The sequence below is a fragment of the Xyrauchen texanus genome, chromosome 29 (genome assembly GCF_025860055.1).
Source record: "Xyrauchen texanus isolate HMW12.3.18 chromosome 29, RBS_HiC_50CHRs, whole genome shotgun sequence".
In the NCBI taxonomy this organism is placed as follows: domain Eukaryota; kingdom Metazoa; phylum Chordata; class Actinopteri; order Cypriniformes; family Catostomidae; genus Xyrauchen; species Xyrauchen texanus.
The window spans coordinates 22,472,435-22,491,681 of record NC_068304.1 but is presented as its reverse complement, the minus strand read 5'-3'; the positions used below and the strand labels follow the sequence as shown (position 1 = coordinate 22,491,681).

Below are 19,247 nucleotides of genomic sequence, written 5' to 3'. Positions count from 1 at the left end.
TTCACAACAACAGAAATTTTGAGGCGGGTGCCCAAACTTTTGCATGCTACTGTAAGTGGTACTTGTTAAGACAAGCATCACTATTACTTTTGTTCATACTTCACCCCTAAGTATCAAACTTTGCACTGTTTGTGTCCAGGCATGATATCTTAATGGTGCACTCAGTAATTTTTCCCCATTATAAAAGTTTTACTCCAAAAGAAATACAATTTGAAATATATGTATAAATCTGGGGCTGTCGGTTTAACGCGTTAATTCAGTGTGATTAATTTTTACAAAAAAGAACGTGTTCAAAAATTTTACGCAATTAATCGCAATGCCACCGGACCATAATAAGGAAGATTCCTGAGAAATGGAAGCTTGTAGTACCACCTGTTTACTCCCGAGGGCAGTAAGTGAAACTACAGCTTTATGAGCAATGCGCAGTTTATACAGTGAAGAAAACAACTACTGTAGGCAGAACAACACAAACATGTGTTACGTTCAAAACACTTGAAGGAGCGCAAATGCGATATAAGGGATCTCAAGATGTGTTTAAAGATTGAGTATTAAACTATATTTAACTTGACACAGTGACCTAAAAATGTTATGTTTATGACGCAACACACCCGAGTTGTCTGACGTAGGTGTAAATTGACGGGTCCTTAAACAAGCCCTCATAATAAATCTCCAACTGATTGACAAATTCACTTGTGTAATGGATTGCTGTGAACTGTATGCCAATGATTGACTTATGATCAATAATATGGTAGTAAACAATACATTGTCTTATCAATGATTAACTCTTCTGCCACAAAAATTTAATACATTTTAATTATCTGAATATTTTTTATTTTTATATATATATATATATATAATTTTTTAATATTTAAAGATAACTATGTATAATTATTTCATAATTATATATTGAATTATGGTTATATGAGGGGCTTTCTCAGCAAATATTTGTATATGCGATTAAATGCGATTAATTGCGATTAATTATTAGGGACACCATGTAATTAATTCGATTAAAAATTTTAATCGATTGACATAACTAATAAAATCATGACAACTCGCATGACATGAAGACTCTAGTCATATCAGTAAACCTTATAAAAGCTGTTTATTTCTACACGGGGCGGGGCGCCCTCATGGGGGCTGCCATTTTAGAATCACATGACCAGATGAATACTACTCACTTCATCTCAGTAACTTATTGGACACTTTCACTCTTAAATTAATCATGGCTGATTGTGAATAGTGAATTTCTACAAAGGCATCTGTAACTGAAAACTATTTTGAATGATGCTGCACCCACACAACTAGGTTTCACTGTAAGTCTGAAATTACACAAGCAAAAGGACCAAATGTCCCCATAAGGATAGTAAAACCCGAAATTTTTGACCTTGTGGGGACATTTTGTCGGTCCCCATGAGGAAAACAGCTTATAAATCATACTAAATTATGTTTTTTGAAAAGGTAAAAATGCAGAAAGTTTTCTGTGAGGGTTAGGTTTAGGGGATAGAATATAAAGTTTGTACAGTATAAAAACCATTATGTCTATGGAAAGTCCCCATAAAACATGGGAACACATGTGTGTGTGTGTGTGTGTGTGTGTGTGTGTGTGTGTGTGTGTGTGTGTGTGTGTGTGTGCACATAAACCGATCAGCCACAACATTAAAACCACCTGCCTAATATTGCATAGGTCCCCCTCATGCCACCAAACCAGCGCCAACCCGAATATCAGAACAGCATTCTAAGATGCTATTCTTCTCACCACAATTGTACAGAGCGGTTATCTGAGTTACCGTAGACTTTGTCAGTTCGAACTAGTCTGACGATTCTCTGTTGTCCTCTCTCATCAATAAGGTGTTTCCGTCTGCAGAACTGCCACTCACTGGATGTTTTTTGGCACCATTCAGAGTAAATTCTTGAGACTGTTGTGCATGAAAATCCCAGGAGATCAGCAGTTACAGAAATACTCAAAACATCATGCAGATACAGCTCAGGAGCTGATCTCAGTGATTTGGAGCGTGGCATGAATTTTTGTGCCATGATGGGCTGGTTTGAGTGTTTCTGTAACTGCTGATCTCCTGGGAATTTCACACACAACAGTCTCTAGAATTTACTCAGAATGGTGCCAAAAACAAAAAACATTCAATGAGCGGCAGTTCTGTGTATGGAAACGCCTTGTTGATGAGAGAGGACAACAGAGAATGGCCAGACTGGTTCAAATTTACAAAGTCTACAGTAACTCAGATAACTGCTCTGTAAAATTGTGGTGAGAAGAATATCATCTCAGACGTGTGTTGGCACTGTTTTGGTGGCACCAGGGGGATCTACATAATATCAGGCAGGTGGTTTTAATGTTGTGGCTGATCTGTGTATAAACAGTATATATAAATTTGTAACATGTAAAATGTCACTGCTTAATTTCCCTCTGCGTCTCTATTTCTCTCTCTCTCTCTCTCTCTCTCTCTCTCTCTATATATATATATATATATATATATATATATATCTGAGTAAGTACTGACATTGTGAAGTAATGCAATCATATCCTTATGCTGTAATTATAACAAGAGCGCACCATTAAAATTTACAGTATAGGCCAATACACTGTCAGTCATCAGCACATCCTTGTACTACATTAAGAGTCTAATCACAATCACATTATGATCAAAAGATTATGTTTCATTACAACACATTACCCTGTGCACAATAACAGATCAAATTAATGCACAGATAAATAGAAAATCCTATTCATATCATACTCATAAATATGTATACACTGTGTATCACATCAAACATTCAGAAAAAGTTTTCATTCAGAAACATTAACCCTTTCAGAAAATTACAAATTACAGACCTGCTCATCTGAAATACCTGCCTGTCTGCTTTCCTCACCAAGAAACAACAACTGATAATTTCTAGGATGCCTTTAACATCTCCACTGACTCTACATATGACTCATGTGATATATTTTATGTTTTCAAAATGTTTTTGTGTGGCGAACAGACCTGCAGACTGAAATAGCACATGTTGTACATGTTGACAGTATCTTATGATACACAGTTTTCTTCCTGCAGGGGGGAGCTTGATGCTTGAATGCATCCGCATTTTAATTCCAGAACGTTTTATATCTTATTGCAGACATTTTACACTGGATCGTTCTTTTAATAGAAATTGATAAATACAAGGTTTCATACATGTGAATGGAAATCCACCTCAACAGTATTCATAAAACTATTGTAAAAATCCTCATCCAGTAATTATAAATGACCGTGACTGGCCCATCCTAGCCAGCACTGTTAAAAGTAACAGGTACCAAATGTCAGTATCATCAATGTGTCATCTCATTGGAGGCATTTTTACACTGGATAATATTTTTTTATCAAACCTGATAATTGCAAGGATTCATACCTGTGACTCATTTAGTAATAATAAATGACTGAGATTGGCCCACTGGGGCCAGGTACCACGTGATACAGCCATCTGTGCTAGAGGGGATTGCAAAATAGTTGGCTGATAACAACTCATACAATGGAGGGGGGTTTCAGTTTTTTGTGTGGGTATGACAGTCAAGCAATTGCAAGGTATAATGTATTAAATTACCTTCAGCGTTGATAAAAAATTTTTTAAAAATTCCACCACCACATCTACGGCACTGTAAACATTATAGTCAAAAAGTGTCCGGCCATGCAATATCTGAACAACATATGCATTTTAGGGTAAAATCTTGATGTTGGCTGAGAGGACTGACTATTTTCACCAGGATGGATGGCAAAAAAGGAGGGATTCAAGGCATGTCTAAGGACCAAAATATGATACTGACATAAGGGTGGGATCTTTTAACTTGTACCAGTAAGCAACTGTCTAGAAAATGTTCCCAACACTGTTGCAACCAACATGCAAAACCTTAGCATTGTTGCAGTGAGTTTTGCACAGGCATGCACTTATATTTTTAAAAATCTAGTTTATTTTGTAGACATGATTTGAAGCACAACAGTCTGCCTAAATAAAACTTGATAAAAATGTTAAAGGCAGTGAAAAGTCTCTGGTGTACCTTTCGGGGACATGGAGACCTTGGAGAGGTACAGCTGACTGAGGCCACGGGGCAATTTGCCCAAACTCTGACTGAGAGCAACCACACCTGTGCACAGGAAAACAGAGAGAATGTGACTAAATACAGTTTCATAACATCAGCATAACAAAGCTAAATGTGCACAGACGTAGACCTGATCCCAGATCAGAGAGAATATCTGTGTTGGCACCTTTGTCCTCTATTGCACTGACAGACAAGTTGATGATATGAAGAGCAGAGGCCGAATGGTCCTGAAGAGCACTAGCCATCTTAACAGCAAAATCCCTGCACCAGGATTTCGAGAGAATTCATTAATTACAGGAAAACTAAACTTCAAAGTAATAAATAACAGTGTAAATTTGTCAATAATGTAAGTGTAATCAATGCTGTTTTTGGTATTGTTTGTATTGTTGTAGACTGGAAGCTCCTGTCACCAAGACAAATTCCTTGTATGTGTAAGCATACTTGGCAATAAAGCTGATTCTGATTCTGAAGTGCAAGATTCTTGATTAAACTCACATTTTGAGTCCACTGGCTTCCAGAATGACCTCCTCCAGAGCAGAGGACCTGTTGATCATATAAAGGACCTGCTCCTGCACATCAGGTGTCTGAGAATAAAGAGTTGAGGCTCATCAAGAACACAGTTCCAAATGTTTTGGAGGCAAACATACATTACACAAAGATTAAGATGAAGTATGAAACAAATAATATGTAGAGTGAAAGAGTTATAGTAGTAGCCACAGATTATCAACGTTTAGAATCACATCCAAAGTTAATGTATACTGGCAAAAATATTTCAAATTCTCTGGTTTTCCCTTGACCCAAGAAAGTGGCTTCATCAACAGCTTGTTTTTCTACAGTTCCTTAATATTCTGTTTCTCTCCATCTAAATGAGTAGACTCTATTACACTGAGTAGATTTAAGTCATGCTAGAGTTGTTATTGTGTTGTTGTCATGTCTCATGGTCAGGCCTACATAAACTATTTATTATTTGGCAAGTGACCAAATTATTAGACCTTTCCAAAGGAGAGAAGCTGGAAGCCTTTCAAAGCTGAATAAGTCAAGTTGGAAAAAGTATTTGTCTCTGTACCATTTCATGCTAAACTTTAAGCTAAAAATACTGTAGCTACAATCCCAATCAAAACAAACACATACCTTAAAAGAATAGTTCACCCAAAAATGAAAATGATCTCATCAATTACTTATCCTCATGCCATCCCAGATGTGTATGACTTTCTTTCTACTGCAGAACAAAAAAGATTTTTAGAAAAATATCCCAGCTCTGTTGGTCCAAATAATGCAAGTGAATGGTGACCAGAATTCAGAAGGTCCAAATATGACACAAAGTGTGGGTGAGAAACAGATCAATATTTAGGTCCTTTTTTACTATCAATCTCCACCTTTGACCAGCCCCAACCAGTAGGTGGCTGAATGTGAAAGTAATTTCAATACCAGAATGAGAAAGTGAAAGTGTAGAATTACAGTTAAAAAAGGACCTAAATGTTGATCTGTTGCTCATATTGCTTCAGAAGATATGGATTTAACCACTGGAGTCTTATGGATTACTTTTATGCTGCCTTTTGGGTCTTCAAATTCTGTTCACCATTCACTTGCATTGTGAGAACCAACAGAGCTGAAATATTATTTAAAAAACTTTGAATCATTTGAGTTTTGCAGAAGAAAGAAAGTATATCAAATCTGGGATGGCATGAGGGTGAGTACATGATGAGAAAACTATTCCTTTAAATACTTCTCTCAACTTAGAAGGTATCTGTCTGATCCCTGATTAAAAGGCAGCTTTATTAACTTATGATATATGGATGTCAATAATCATGTAAATATTAAAGATTACAGACATTCGATTATGAAGGTATTTTGGGGCCAATCGTCGCAACCTGTAACCTCTCATATACACACATTAGCTACTTTTCTCCAAGTTAGCAGCTCACTATGACACTATAAATGTCATATAATAATAATAATAATAATAATAAAACCTTTATTTAACCAGGTAAGCACATTGAGAACACTTTCTCATTTACAATGGCGACCTGGCCAAAAAAGCGTCGAGGTACAAAAACACAAGTTACACATATAATTACAAGACAAAGTAGTACTCAATAAACATAGATGATTAATATACTGATCCGTAAATCATGTACACAGATCAGGTTAGCATGTACAGTGGTCCGACAATAAATTTGCTAACAATAATTTAAAAGTAATTAACGGGACAATGGATTCAAGCTTCAAAGATTTTTGAAGTGTATTCCAATCATTAGCAGCAGAGAACTGGAAGGAGAGGCGTCCAAAAGAAGTACTGAGCTTTAGTAGCCACCAAGGTGACATACCTGCTTGAACGAAGGTTAATAGAGGGGATTGTTCTGGAAATTAATGATCTTAGATAGGGTGGGGTGTTACACAATAAGCATTTATAAATAAAAAGATACCAATGTTTTTGACGCCGGGTATGTAATGAAGGCCATCCGATTAAACTGTAAAGGTTGCAATGGTGAGTGTTATATGGAGCATTATAATAGGTATAATAATAAGAGAAGTCAATGCAGCTGACCTGTGCTGACTATCTGGTATTAAAGGAATAACAAATAATGGAATAAAACTGGAATAAAAAGTTCATATAGCCCCTTAGAATCCATACATACCAGTTTGAAGTCCTTGCTGCATATCTTAGTGAACCACTGGTTAAAGGACAGAGCACCGACTGCTAAAGCCAAGTCTCTGTTCAATTCATTTTACACATTAGATGCTTATTATTACAATTGTGAGGAATGGAGAGACAAAACTAAACATGTTCCCAAACATCCAGATAAAAAAAGATTTAAAAATAATCAGTCATCGATGACGCTGAGAAGTGCTGTTTCATCTACCTGGTGTCCAAATGACTGAAGTCAATACGGTTAAATACCCGACACTTCTGAACATGGTAAATATTGTCAATGTCCTAGAACACAACAAAAGCAACAGTTGCTGAAACCATAATTTTTATAATTCCTGAATATTCTGTTTAATGCAAGTGAATCCCACAGACCCACTGAACTTCCCCACAACATGGGAACTCATTGAAGTCACACAATGCTGCATATGTGTCTGAGAAGCCTCCTGTATAGGACCAAAGAGGATGTAGAAATAAATAAATAAAAAGGTTGCCCATTTGCTTGGATATATATAGATAATATACAGATATGATCATTTTAAATAGTTGTGACATTTTGTTAGTGATGAAATTATCATCTGACCACATGGTCCAACTGCTCCATTCACATGTTCCTCTCCTCTGGAGGCAAGACGACATAACCAGTCTTGTAGGTCAGGGGGAATTTTCTTCAGTAACTTCCTGAGAAAAAAGGAGAGGGAGGGATAAAATGAAGAGCAAGAGAAAATGAGGACACACCAACCAGCACAAATTCTTTATTTAGTTTTCCACTCAGTGGGAAACTAACAGGTTATAGTAAAATGTTGGTGCTTTGTTGTATTAGATACTGACTATTTTAAAGGTCATATTTGTTCAATTTGTGGGCTGATTAATCTGATTTCAAGTGAGTCAGTGTGTTAAAGGCTGCATGGCTTAAGTAATTGCAGTCTAATAAAAGGTCAAATATGGACAAGAAACATTCTGCAAAGTTCATCTACCCATTTCAGAATGATTGATTCGAGAATGTGTACATTCTTTTAAAGGGGTCATGTCATGAGGAATAAAATTTTCCTTGATAATTTTACATATAAGAGGTCATTCTACTATAAAAAAATAATACTGTAAATTCCAGAACTCAAAACTTAATCCATAATTCAATAAAAGCATTTATTGAAACCAAGCTGCCAAAAGTCCCATTTCCCTTCATCACTTGGGGTACTAATTCATTCAAGATGCCTCTACAACAACAACATCAATGGCTATTTTAAAATCATCATACCCATGTCCCCGCCCACTGGTGCTCACTTGGCTCATAAACAGTGACAGAGAGAAGGATAAAAGACCTACTGTCTGTGGGCTAACTTGCCTGAGCAGGAATTTTTTATTTTGAATACATTTTGTAAACAAACATGTACTATACAGACATCTTTGACGGTTGTCATCTCTCTGGCACATTTTTAAGTCTTCAGCTTCACAATAACATAAAAACACTCAGTAAGAAACGCCAGTCAGTGGTCATTCGTGTCGTTGTCACTCCTTTTACACAGTACTGTACTTTGTCTCCCTCAAGGAGAGCTTACGGCTGATGTAACCAGGCGCTCCTCCCCCTCCACCACCTGCGAGAGTACGGCCCCCAGTCCTCTGTCTTAAGCGTCCATCTGTAATGGTAAAGGGAGAGAGAAATTAGGTGAACGCAAAAGTGTCCCCCCGCAAAGTGTGGCTTTAACCTGCGTGAATGCCTGTTGGCACTGCTCTGTCCACTGGACTGGGTCTGGAGCCCCCTTTTAAGTGAGATAAGTCAGAAGGCTGGTGATGTCTGAATAATTGGCACAAATCTCCTGTAATAGCCAGCCAGCCCCAGGAACTGTCTCACCCTCTTTTTGGTTTTGGGACTTGGGAAGGTTGCAATCGCCACAGTTTTGTAAATTTGAGGAAGTACCTGCCAATGACCCAAGTGGAACCCCAGATAAAGTATTTCAACCCACCCAATCGTGCAATTCTTGGGATTTGCTGTGAGCCCCACCCGCCGCAGCAATCTCAGGACCGCCATCAGATTCTGCATGTGCCGATTCTGCACATTCTGCAGATTCTGCGGCGTAAGCAGTATGTGGTCTGAGGATTTGGTCTATGAGATGCTGAAACGTAGCCGGATCCTAAAATAAACCGAACAGATGCGTCACAAATTGGTGCAATCCAAACTGCATGGAGAAGGCTGTTTTTGTGCGGGAAATTAGTGTCAGGGGGATCTGCCAATAACCCTTTGTCAAATACAATGTCGAATAAAATCGAGCAGTACCTAACCGATTGAGCAACTCATCAGCACGGGGCATTGAGTATGCATCAAATTTAGACACAGCGTTGACTTTTCTATAATCCACACAGAACCATACAGACCTATTGCTCTTAGAAACTAGAACAACCGGGCTGGACAATTGCTGTGGGATTACTCTATTACCCCCATATCAAGCATCACATCCAATTCTTCCCCCTCTATCGGTTCACTTAACCTGATAATCGAGATATTCCACTCATCGTGTGACCTCAAAGGGTCCTTGCCATTTGGCGAGTAATTTGAAGCTTGATGTGGGGAGTAATACAAGTACCTTATCTCCCGGTGCAAATTCCCACAGCTGAGCTCCCCTGTTATATAGACTCAGTCGTTCTTGAGATTGGAGCAAATTCTCCTGTGTTAGTTGCCCCAAAGTGAGGAGTTTTGCTCTAAGATCAAGAACGTACTGAATTTCATTCTTGATGTCTGAAGGTCCCTCCTCCAAAGCTTTGCGGATGACGTCAATCAGCCCACGTGGGCGCCGCCCATATAGCAGCTTGAATGAGGAAAACCCAGTGGAGGCTTGCGGGACCTCTCGTACTGCAAATAAAAGGGGATCGAGCCATTTATCCCAATTTCTAGCATCCTTGTGCATGAACTTCCGAATCATGTTCTTAAGTGTTTTATTAAATCACTCCACCAGGCCATCTGTTTTTGGATGGTAAACACTGGTGCAAATTGACTTAAAGCCCAATAATTCATAAGCTCACGTAGTGTCCGTGACATAAAGGTTGTGCCCAGATCTGTGAGGATTTCTTTCCGAATCCCCACCAGGGAGATTATTTTGAAGAGTGCCTCCGGAACACTACGTGCTGAGATGTTGGGCAGGGGCACTGCTTCCGGATATTGTGTTGCATAGTCCACTAACACTATTACAAAGCGATGTCCGCATGCTGTCTGCTCTAATGGCCCGACGTTGTACAAACAAATGACTCGATTAGAGGAAGGGGACGCAAAGGTGCTTTTGGGGTGGCCGGTGGATTCACCAGCTGACAAATGGGCTATTAATTGGTTGAGTGTTTTACTTTCCCCTAGATGACCTGCCAAGTGATTATAGTGAGCCGTCTGTAACACCATTTATCAGTGGCTCCGTGGTATTAAAAGCTGGGTTGTATCTTCTTTTGTTTGAGTGTCCTGCGTCACTCTATACAACCACTCGTTTATAATTGTAAAATAAGGATATGAAAGTGCGACACTCTGCTGGAGTTTTTGACCATCAATCACTCTCACTTGGTCAAAGGTGTGCTTAAGGGTTTCGTCTCTAGAGTGCTCTAAATGGAAATCCTTTGAGGATGGGAGGGGCCGCAGCCTCTCCCACCTCACGTCATCTTGACGTGGAGCTGACGAAGATGGCCCAGGCCCCGGCCCCGGCCCACATCTCATTGCTTTTACACAGGACCCATCCGCACATATCCCCTTTAATATATTTTTGAATTCAGGCCAATTAATCCCCAAAATCATCGGATGGGTGAGGCAGGAACTAACCGCAGCCTCTACTCTATGATTTGATCCCCGAAATTTAATCAGCAGGGTCACCATAGGGTATTTGTGAATATCCCCATGTACATACTTCATCCTCACAATTTAGCTGTGTCCAATGCCTCGTGTTGAACCAAGTGTTTGTGGATTGATCGTGGTTTGATTACAACCTGTGTCCATCAATGCTTGGTGAGTACCCCCCTTGATCCTTATCTGGTACGCTCTGGCCCGGTCGGGGGCAACCTGTAGGGTGTATGGGATCTGGACCATTGTCCCCAGCTTCATTAAAGTGCATTGATCTCGGAAGTGTCCCGGATCCCCGCAACCCCAGCAGGCTGGCCCAAACGCCACGTCCACACTCCATCGGCGGACACTTCCACCTGATGGGGAGGGCAACGGGGCCATTGTCCCCAGCTTCATTAAAGTGCATTGATCCATATGGTCCTCCGTGAGTTGGACAGCTTCCTCCAGCGATGCCGACCCATTCCGCCGATCCTTTTGGCAGACGAACGATTAGCTGCTCCAGTGCCACCTGGTCGAGCACTGGCATGATGTCATGGTTCCCCGCCAGCAGCCATTTCCGGCATGCGTCTCAGAGCAGTTGGTTGAAGGCCAATGGGCAGGGGCGGTCTTCCCCAGCTTCAAGGACCGGAAAAGCTGGTGATACTGCTCAGAACTTCGACCCACACGGTGCAGAATGGCCTTCTTTAGGTCGTCAAATTCCAGGAGGTTAGCTGCCGTCAATTGTTGGGCAGCAAGCTGCGCTTCTCCGGACAACAAAGGAAGGAGCCTGGCCACCCTCTGGTCACACGGGCAGCCCCAGATCTCGGTGGTCCGTTCAAACAGATCAAGGAAGGCCTCTGCGTCATCTTACGCCCCATTTTTAAGAGTGTGGGTGGGGGAAGGGGGCTGCGGTTGTCCGGAGTCACGGCCGGGGCTCTCTCCTGGCCGGGGAGACTCCGGATCGCATGACGGTCCTCTGCTTGAGCTCGCAGGATCTCAAAGAACTGACGATCCTGGTCTTGGCGCAGCTCAAGCAGGGATTGTTGGTGGCTCTGAAGTAGGCCGGCGAGGGACTTGATGATCTCGGCCATCTGGGAGTACTCCTTGGGGCGTACTTCCAGATCCCGGGTTTCGGCACCAGTGTAACACATTCAAGCTCAGAGATGGAAGGGAGGCGATGGATAGCAGTGATGCAGTCAAGTAAGGCTCTTTATTTTTCTCCCTTCAACACTGCATGCACACTTCTCTGTGCTTTTCTCAGTTTAATCAGATCAGTGAAACACAAACCTTGTCAACATCAATTTCTATGAGTCTTCAGCTGTACAATAACATAAAAATGCTCAGTAAGACACGCCAGTCACTGGTCACTCATGACATTCACTCTCTCCCCTCTGGTGGTGGCGCGGCCATTTATATGCCACTCTCCCCATGCTCACTGGAATTAGAGACAGTAGTTAGACATAATTTAGCTCAGGTGCAAGTGCCCTTACCAATTTCTCTCTCTCTGGATGGGTGCTCGACCACGCCACCACTGCCACAATGCGTTTCATCAACTACTATGGTTCCTGTTGTTTTGTTGCTTAAACTGCTCAACAAACTGTTCTTTCGCCTATCAGTGCTATTTTTAATTGTTGGTGAAGTAAACATGCACTAGATGGACGTCTTTGACCGTATTCATTTGTTTCTTGCGATCTGCACCTCAGTGCAGGATGATAAACTGGATGTGTGCGTCTTGTGATTAAAGCTGTCATAAAATTAGTCTTTGCTAAGGAATTGTCACTGAAAGATATGGGACAGTTTAAAACACAATTGGACTAGATAAAAACATAAGTTAACAGGTCCATTCATTAATATTTCAAATGTAATGATTGTTTATGATGCTGACACGCTGTCTACACCGGGAGCGCCCGTTGAGGCGCATCGACTCAAACTTTCTGAAAACGTTTCTTTGTGTTGTTGGCAGAAGTAGCGCCAGCGCAAAATGGAATGGGCACCTGTTTGTTTACTTTTGGAGACTTCCATGGTAGAAACTCCGGTGTCTAAATTTAACGGACTGCATGCTGTTAGTCAATCATAGTTTAAATAGGCAAAAATCGAGCTTTACAGAAAGATTGTCAGAGACAGAGTAGAAAATTATCATATATTACAAAATTATGACTGTTTTGGTGAAAAAGAAAAACATTACTAAAATTATTATTAGACCTCAGGGAAGATAATTAAACAATAAAAAGAGCATTTCATGACCCCTTTAACAGCACTTTCAATCAATGAATGTGAAGTGTTTGAGATCATTAATTCTGATAGAATAATGACTTTTTTCACAATTCTGCACTGATCAATTCTGTTGAATTTTGTGGTATGGGGTACAGCGGATGCAGATTCCATGTGGACATGCAGATCATTCACCCTGGGGATGAATCAGGAAAGATCTTCTTGAGTGAGACGGTGATCTGTGTGACCACAGCCTCCAGGTCTCGCACAGACATTTGGTTGAAAGAATAGATCTGACTGTCTGTCAATAACCACCTGACACACACACAAACATAAACATGTAAGAAAAGGTGAGTGGATGCATTTATCCATAAAAAAAGCAATGACTAACTGGTTGGCTGGCTGAAGAGGATCTTTCTTTTAAGAAAAATACCAGCCCTCCATGTACCCTTGATATATTTTTTTAAAAGACTGCATTTGAAAAATGATCTCACCTTTTCTTCTTTTCTTATTATATATTAATTACACATCCAATCGGGGCCGTAACAACCACAGATATTAAAAGAGTTACGAATCCACCCATATTCAGAATAGTAATAGATCAATATGGGTTTTTCAATAAAATATTCTAGAAATGTACCCCTCTTTGTCTTGAATATTTGGTTACACCCTTGCATCGTAACAAACAACTTTTTATACACTAGCCATCATTGCTATTGCACTAACCTGCTCGATACTCTCGATGATGATGGTATAGATCTCCAGATAGCTGAAGGTGCTCTCCACCTGCAGCAAAAGATGGGACCGTTGTAAACAGCACACACTCTAACATGTATATGTAGCAAATAACACTGGAAACAGTGTTACAGTGACTCACAAGTTAACTGAAGTGAAGGAGGGGGGGGGGAGGGGGGGGTCAGGGAGATTGGGTCATTTGGTGAAACTCAAAAAATGTTTCCACAGGAACTAGTATTGAGTCACACACTTTCAATATCTTACTGCATGGCATTACTCTGCATTGAATCCTTCATAAAGAGCAAACAGACCCTTTTTTTTACCAGTTAAGAACTATATTGATTTAAGAATGCAATACAATTATTTTCTCAATTTTTTAGCAAACTGTGTAATAACCATGTTTTTTAATGCAGAAATATGAAGCAAATTGTATTCAGAAGAAATGTGAAGTGAAAAGGAGCACTGAGCAGCAATGAGTTCATACTGCACCTGAACAAATGACCATGCTGCTGGTAATCTACTGTATGTTTAATCTGCCGCATAATTTCACGACAGTGTAAATGCACTGCTCAAGGTTATTTTCTGCATTTTGACTCTCTGTTTCCTTTTATCTTATCTAAACTGTCAACATTATATTAATATTCTAAATATTGCTAATATTGCTGTTCTGAATATAATATTTTATTTAACATTTCTAATGTATTCTAATATGGATAAATCTTGTGTTATGGAATAATAGAATCTTTTATATTGTATTTTGGATATCTTAAGTTACATTACATTGTGTCATAATTATTTTAAAATACTTTGTAATATCAACCTCTTCTTATACACAGTATTATTTGGATAAACATATTTGGATACATTAGCCATGCTTAAAATTCATACATTCTCATTGCATTATATACAAAATATCAATCCAAGTGGCATCTGCAAACAAAACAGAACCTAAAGCCTTAAAGGAATAGTTCAACCAAAAATGAAAATGGGATCTCATCATTTACTCACCCTTATGCCATCCCAGATGTGTATTACTTTGTTCTGCAGAACACAAATTTAGATTTTTAGGAAAATCTCTCAGTCCTGTTGGTCCTCACAATGTAAGTGAATGAGTGCTAAAATTTTGAAGCTCCAAAAATCACATAAGACAGCATAAAAAATACTCCATAATACTCCAGTGGTTAAATCCATGACTTCAGAAGCGATATGATAGGTGCGGGTGACACATTTATCAATATTTAATTTATTTTTTAACCATAAATTCTCCTCCCTGCTCAGTCAATCTCCACTCTAACTTTCACATTCTTCTTCGTGTGTTTTCAGGGATTCACATTCTTCATACTTATCACCCCCTACTGGGCAGGGAGACGAATTTCTAGCAAAAAGGACTTAAATATTGATGTTTCTCAACCACACATATCATTTCACTTCTGAAGATATGGATTAAAACACTGGAGTCATATGGATTACGTTTATGCTGCCTTTTTGGAGTGTAACAATTTTGGCACCTATTAATTTGCATTGAGAAAAAGAGATCAAAACAACAGGGTAGATACTTCTTTTCAGTTGTACTCTCCAATATTTGCTTTCAAATGTTAATCCTCAGCTTTTTCTGCTTGAAAATATTGCTTTTGGTTTTGGCCTATTCAGTCCAGCATATGCATTATATGGAGAAAAGCATGCAGCCCTTCATTGATGAATAAACAATTTCACAACTTGACAATCTGTCCTTAAAGCTGACTGTAAAAGCAGAAATTGATGCTCTGCAGAGCATGAGACATGTACATTTCATCAGCAGCTCATCTCTATGATTCATACCATGTGAAAAATGTAGTACCACTCAAGAGTAAAATGAGAGTAAACCAACTAGCCTTAGACTATTTGAAGTGCAGTGGTACAGTGACAGATATAGATTACAGACAGCACAATACGAATATTGTACAATATACACGTTAGACACATAGTAAAGTGTGAATATTGAATATTATGTATTATGTGATGTGTATAATATACATATTGTGCAGTGTGTAACCTATATCAGTCACAGTATCACTGCACTGTTTTGGAGCATGCACCTAAGATCTTCACCAGTCTCTACACTTGTGTGCTTATGGCAATGTCATAATAAAAGTGATATTATTTATTGCATTATTGCTGTTATTATTATTAAAAGTTTTTAACTTTATTTATCATTACGTCTACTGCTTAGGCTAACTACATGTGCGATCAGAACCACTATCATAACTACAACCAATATGGCTGCAATGCACTGTTCGTTTTGTCACTTTCCACTCTTGTTCCTTCACCATTTTACTATTTGCAATGTTTGATATATGCAGTACTGTGCAAAAATCTTAAGGCATATTATAAGGCATATTATACTTTCCACGACGCACACACACATACACACATACATATATACATACATATATATATATATATATATATATATATATATATATATATATATATATAAATATATAAATGGTGTGTGAAGGAGAGGCTGAGGTACCAAAATTCTGCTCTCTGTCCATCCTTTACATTGATTGAGATGCACCAAACCCATGAACTGAACTCTTTGTGGCTTCAGGTACCGAGTTATGCCATCTGTAAATCATGCGCACACAGCCATTTATGCAGCAAATCATACGTAACAGCAGATAACTTAATAATCTCATCATAAACATAACATTTATTTTTTTTTAAATACAATTTAGAAATTTTAAATTATCATGCTGTAAAGATGGTCCTGTAATGTCAAGAGTATTCAGAAGCAAAGTTTCACTGTCATAAAGAGGTACAGACATGATACAATCCAAGGAAGTGAGGTTATAAGTTTGTATTTTATTAGAATGTTTAGGAATAATAAGAAATCAGCTGCATGGTGCCATGCAAGGGTCGAACGTGTGAATGGCGAGCTCTGCGCACTTTGCTGGTTTTAATACTTTTTATGTCAAAAACCGGTGAGATTCGATACACTCTGATTCTTGACTGTTCTATGAAGACAATATGTCAAAGAATTCAAAATCTTAGGAACTGGAGACATTAAAAGACACATGCTCAAGCTGAAGCCCCTGAGCAACAGGCCGAAAGGCCAGGACTCAATTTGGACAACGCGGTGAAAGAGATTCAGCGTCAACTGTTGAACATGTCAGCAATGCTGGCGAAGGTCGTTGCTGACTTGGAGGATCATGCTGTAATACATTAATCGATCACTGCCATGGAGACGAAATTCACTGAGATGGTTACAAGAGTGTCGGATATTGAGAAACGGATCGATTATCTGGAGTCATCGGAGAGGGAATTAGCTGCTAATCCGCTAACGACCAATACAGAGTTGGAGCACGTCTGAGAAAAGTTGAAAGACCTTAGAATCGTAACCGGCAAAACAATGTCCACATTTTTGGAATTCCAGAGGACAAAGAAGGCAGAGATATGGTAAAATTCCTAGACAGGCTCTTCCCGAATCTGCTTGACATAACGGGCCATGAGCTGGAAAACGAGCGAGCACACAGCGTTCCGGCTCTGAGATCCGCATAGTGAGACAAGCACTGATCAATTCTGACCAAATTTCTGAGATCATCTGATAAATATCTAGTGTTACACGAGGCGAGGAGTAAAGGAAGGCTTCCTTGGAAGTACAACATTTTCTTGTTCTCAGACTTTGCAAATTCGACAAGAAAAGTGATAGATTCTAGGAATGCAAGAATCTCTTACATCAGTGGAAAGTTTCTTTTCCACTGATGTTCCCGGCCACATTGAGAACAGATACTAAGGATGGCCGCAAAATATTTACATGCCTACAGCAAGCAATGTCCTTCATAAAGTCAATGGAATGAGTAGGTCATTGTGTGATACTCTCCATGCAGCCGAGTGGACCTGACTCACTGAACATTCACTTAACTGTCCGAGGAACCTGGGCACCTTTTTTGTTTCTTTTTGTGCTAGTTCCGCCTAGCGGCTGGACTTTGTTTTGTGGAGGAACACACCTTCAGAACAGTTATATAGATGAATCTACATGTTCTTTGTGCTTATGCCTCATATTGGCTGGAGTTTGTTTTATAGATTATTTTCTGTTGTGTAATTCTGTCTCACAAAATTTGTATTGAAGCACCGGACTTGAGGAAACCGACGGCAAATTTGTCACGGGGGCTCTCCTAGGTGTACATGGACTGTTTAAGTTTAGACGGATGGACGCTGGTTGGCACAGTTAATGCGCAGATTTTTGTTTTTTCTGTGTTTTTTGTTCAGGGGGAAGTTTGGGGTTTGATTGTTGCACTAATGTTGGAATGTGGTCGTTATGATTTAATTTTTTTACATACAATCTATTTTCTTATATGTCAAAATCTCAAATGTTAGTATGAAGGTATTGTCTCTCTCCATGTGGAATGTGAATGGGTTGGGGCACCCCATAAAAAGAAGGAAGGTTATTTCTTTTCTTAAATTTAAGAAACATCATATAGTGTTTCTTCAAGAAACACATCTTTCCCTGCAGAAAGCTGAAAATTTGGGAAGATGTGGGGTGGACCTGTTTTCTATAGTGCTGGCTCACGTAAGAGCAGGGGAGTCATTACATTGATACAGTAAGTAACCATCTAAAATTCAAATGTCTCAAACAGATTAAAGATAAATTAGGAAGAGTCATTATTGTTTTTACAGAAATTCAGGGGCAAAGGTTGATTTTCGCTAATATTTACGCACATAACGCTGATGATCAGGGCTTTTTTATAAATCTTGATGAGATGTTGCATACCGCTGGTACCTCTCATGGTATAATATTGGGAGGGGACTTTAAGCTTTTGATGGACTCATTTTGATGGATCATAGTGAAGCAAAAGTGTGTAAGCCCCCTAGAGCAACAGTTCACAGGATGTGTAAATATCTTGGTCTTACAGATATTTGGAGACTTATGAACCCATCCGGTAGGGATTATAACATTTTTTAATAAATCCATATTTACTTATTAAGTCCCTCATTGAATCTGTTGTTGATTGTTCAATTGGAAACATTTTAGATTAGATTATGACACAATGTAATGTAACTTAAGATATCCAAAATACATTAAACAGATTACGCCTTGGTGAGTTTAGAGGTGTTGCCAACTTAGGGGCCAGATCATACCAATAGTATCCAGCTGCAGACCCGCAGCACCACCAGTTTCAGAACCCCAGCACCAGAACCTGAAGTGAGGGGCGGAGCTTACGTTCTAAACCGAGTAGCGCCACCTAACGTTTTGGAGAGTAGGCTACACCACCAGTTTCAGAACCCCAGCGCCAGAACCTGAAGTGAGGGGCGGAGCTTACGTTCGAAACCGAGTAGCGCCACCTAACGTTTTGGAGTGTAGGCTACACCACCAGTTTCAGAACCCCAGCGCCAGAACCTGAAGTGAGGGGCAGAGCTTACGTTCGAAACCGAGTAGCGCCACCTAACGTTTTGGAGAGTACTTTGCTTTTATTACAAACGAAACATCATACTTTATACATATGTTATAATGATTCTTTAAGGTACAGTACAATAAGCATTTTAAAACATTGATCTTGTGTAATATAATTTGTATATAGTTATCCGTTTCATTGTATTATGAGAGTTACTTCCTGATCATGATGGTGAAAAAAAATGCTTGAAACTTAATGGGCATTTTATATAAAATATACTTTATTTCACAAGAACATGTGCAGCATGCATTTTTCTTTATGTAAAATAAAACATGTCAAAAAACTAAAAAAGAGAGAACATTCAGCATAATTTTAAAAGAAACAATAAAAATATATACA

General features: G+C 39.2%; 1 protein-coding gene across 1 annotated transcript in view; it reads right to left on the bottom strand.

Moving 5' to 3' along the window:
• LOC127623023 (capping protein, Arp2/3 and myosin-I linker protein 2-like) overlaps window positions 1–19,247 on the bottom strand; it is a 93,999-nt gene that overhangs the window by 68,369 nt on the left and 6,383 nt on the right. Inside the window, 10 exon segments of the mRNA XM_052097238.1 lie at window positions 4,046–4,132; window positions 4,254–4,348; window positions 4,583–4,671; window positions 6,727–6,802; window positions 6,952–7,025; window positions 7,113–7,183; window positions 7,321–7,418; window positions 12,934–13,048; window positions 13,458–13,563; window positions 15,986–16,080. Coding sequence (XP_051953198.1) covers window positions 4,046–4,132; window positions 4,254–4,348; window positions 4,583–4,671; window positions 6,727–6,802; window positions 6,952–7,025; window positions 7,113–7,183; window positions 7,321–7,418; window positions 12,934–13,048; window positions 13,458–13,563; window positions 15,986–16,080 — 906 coding nt within the window.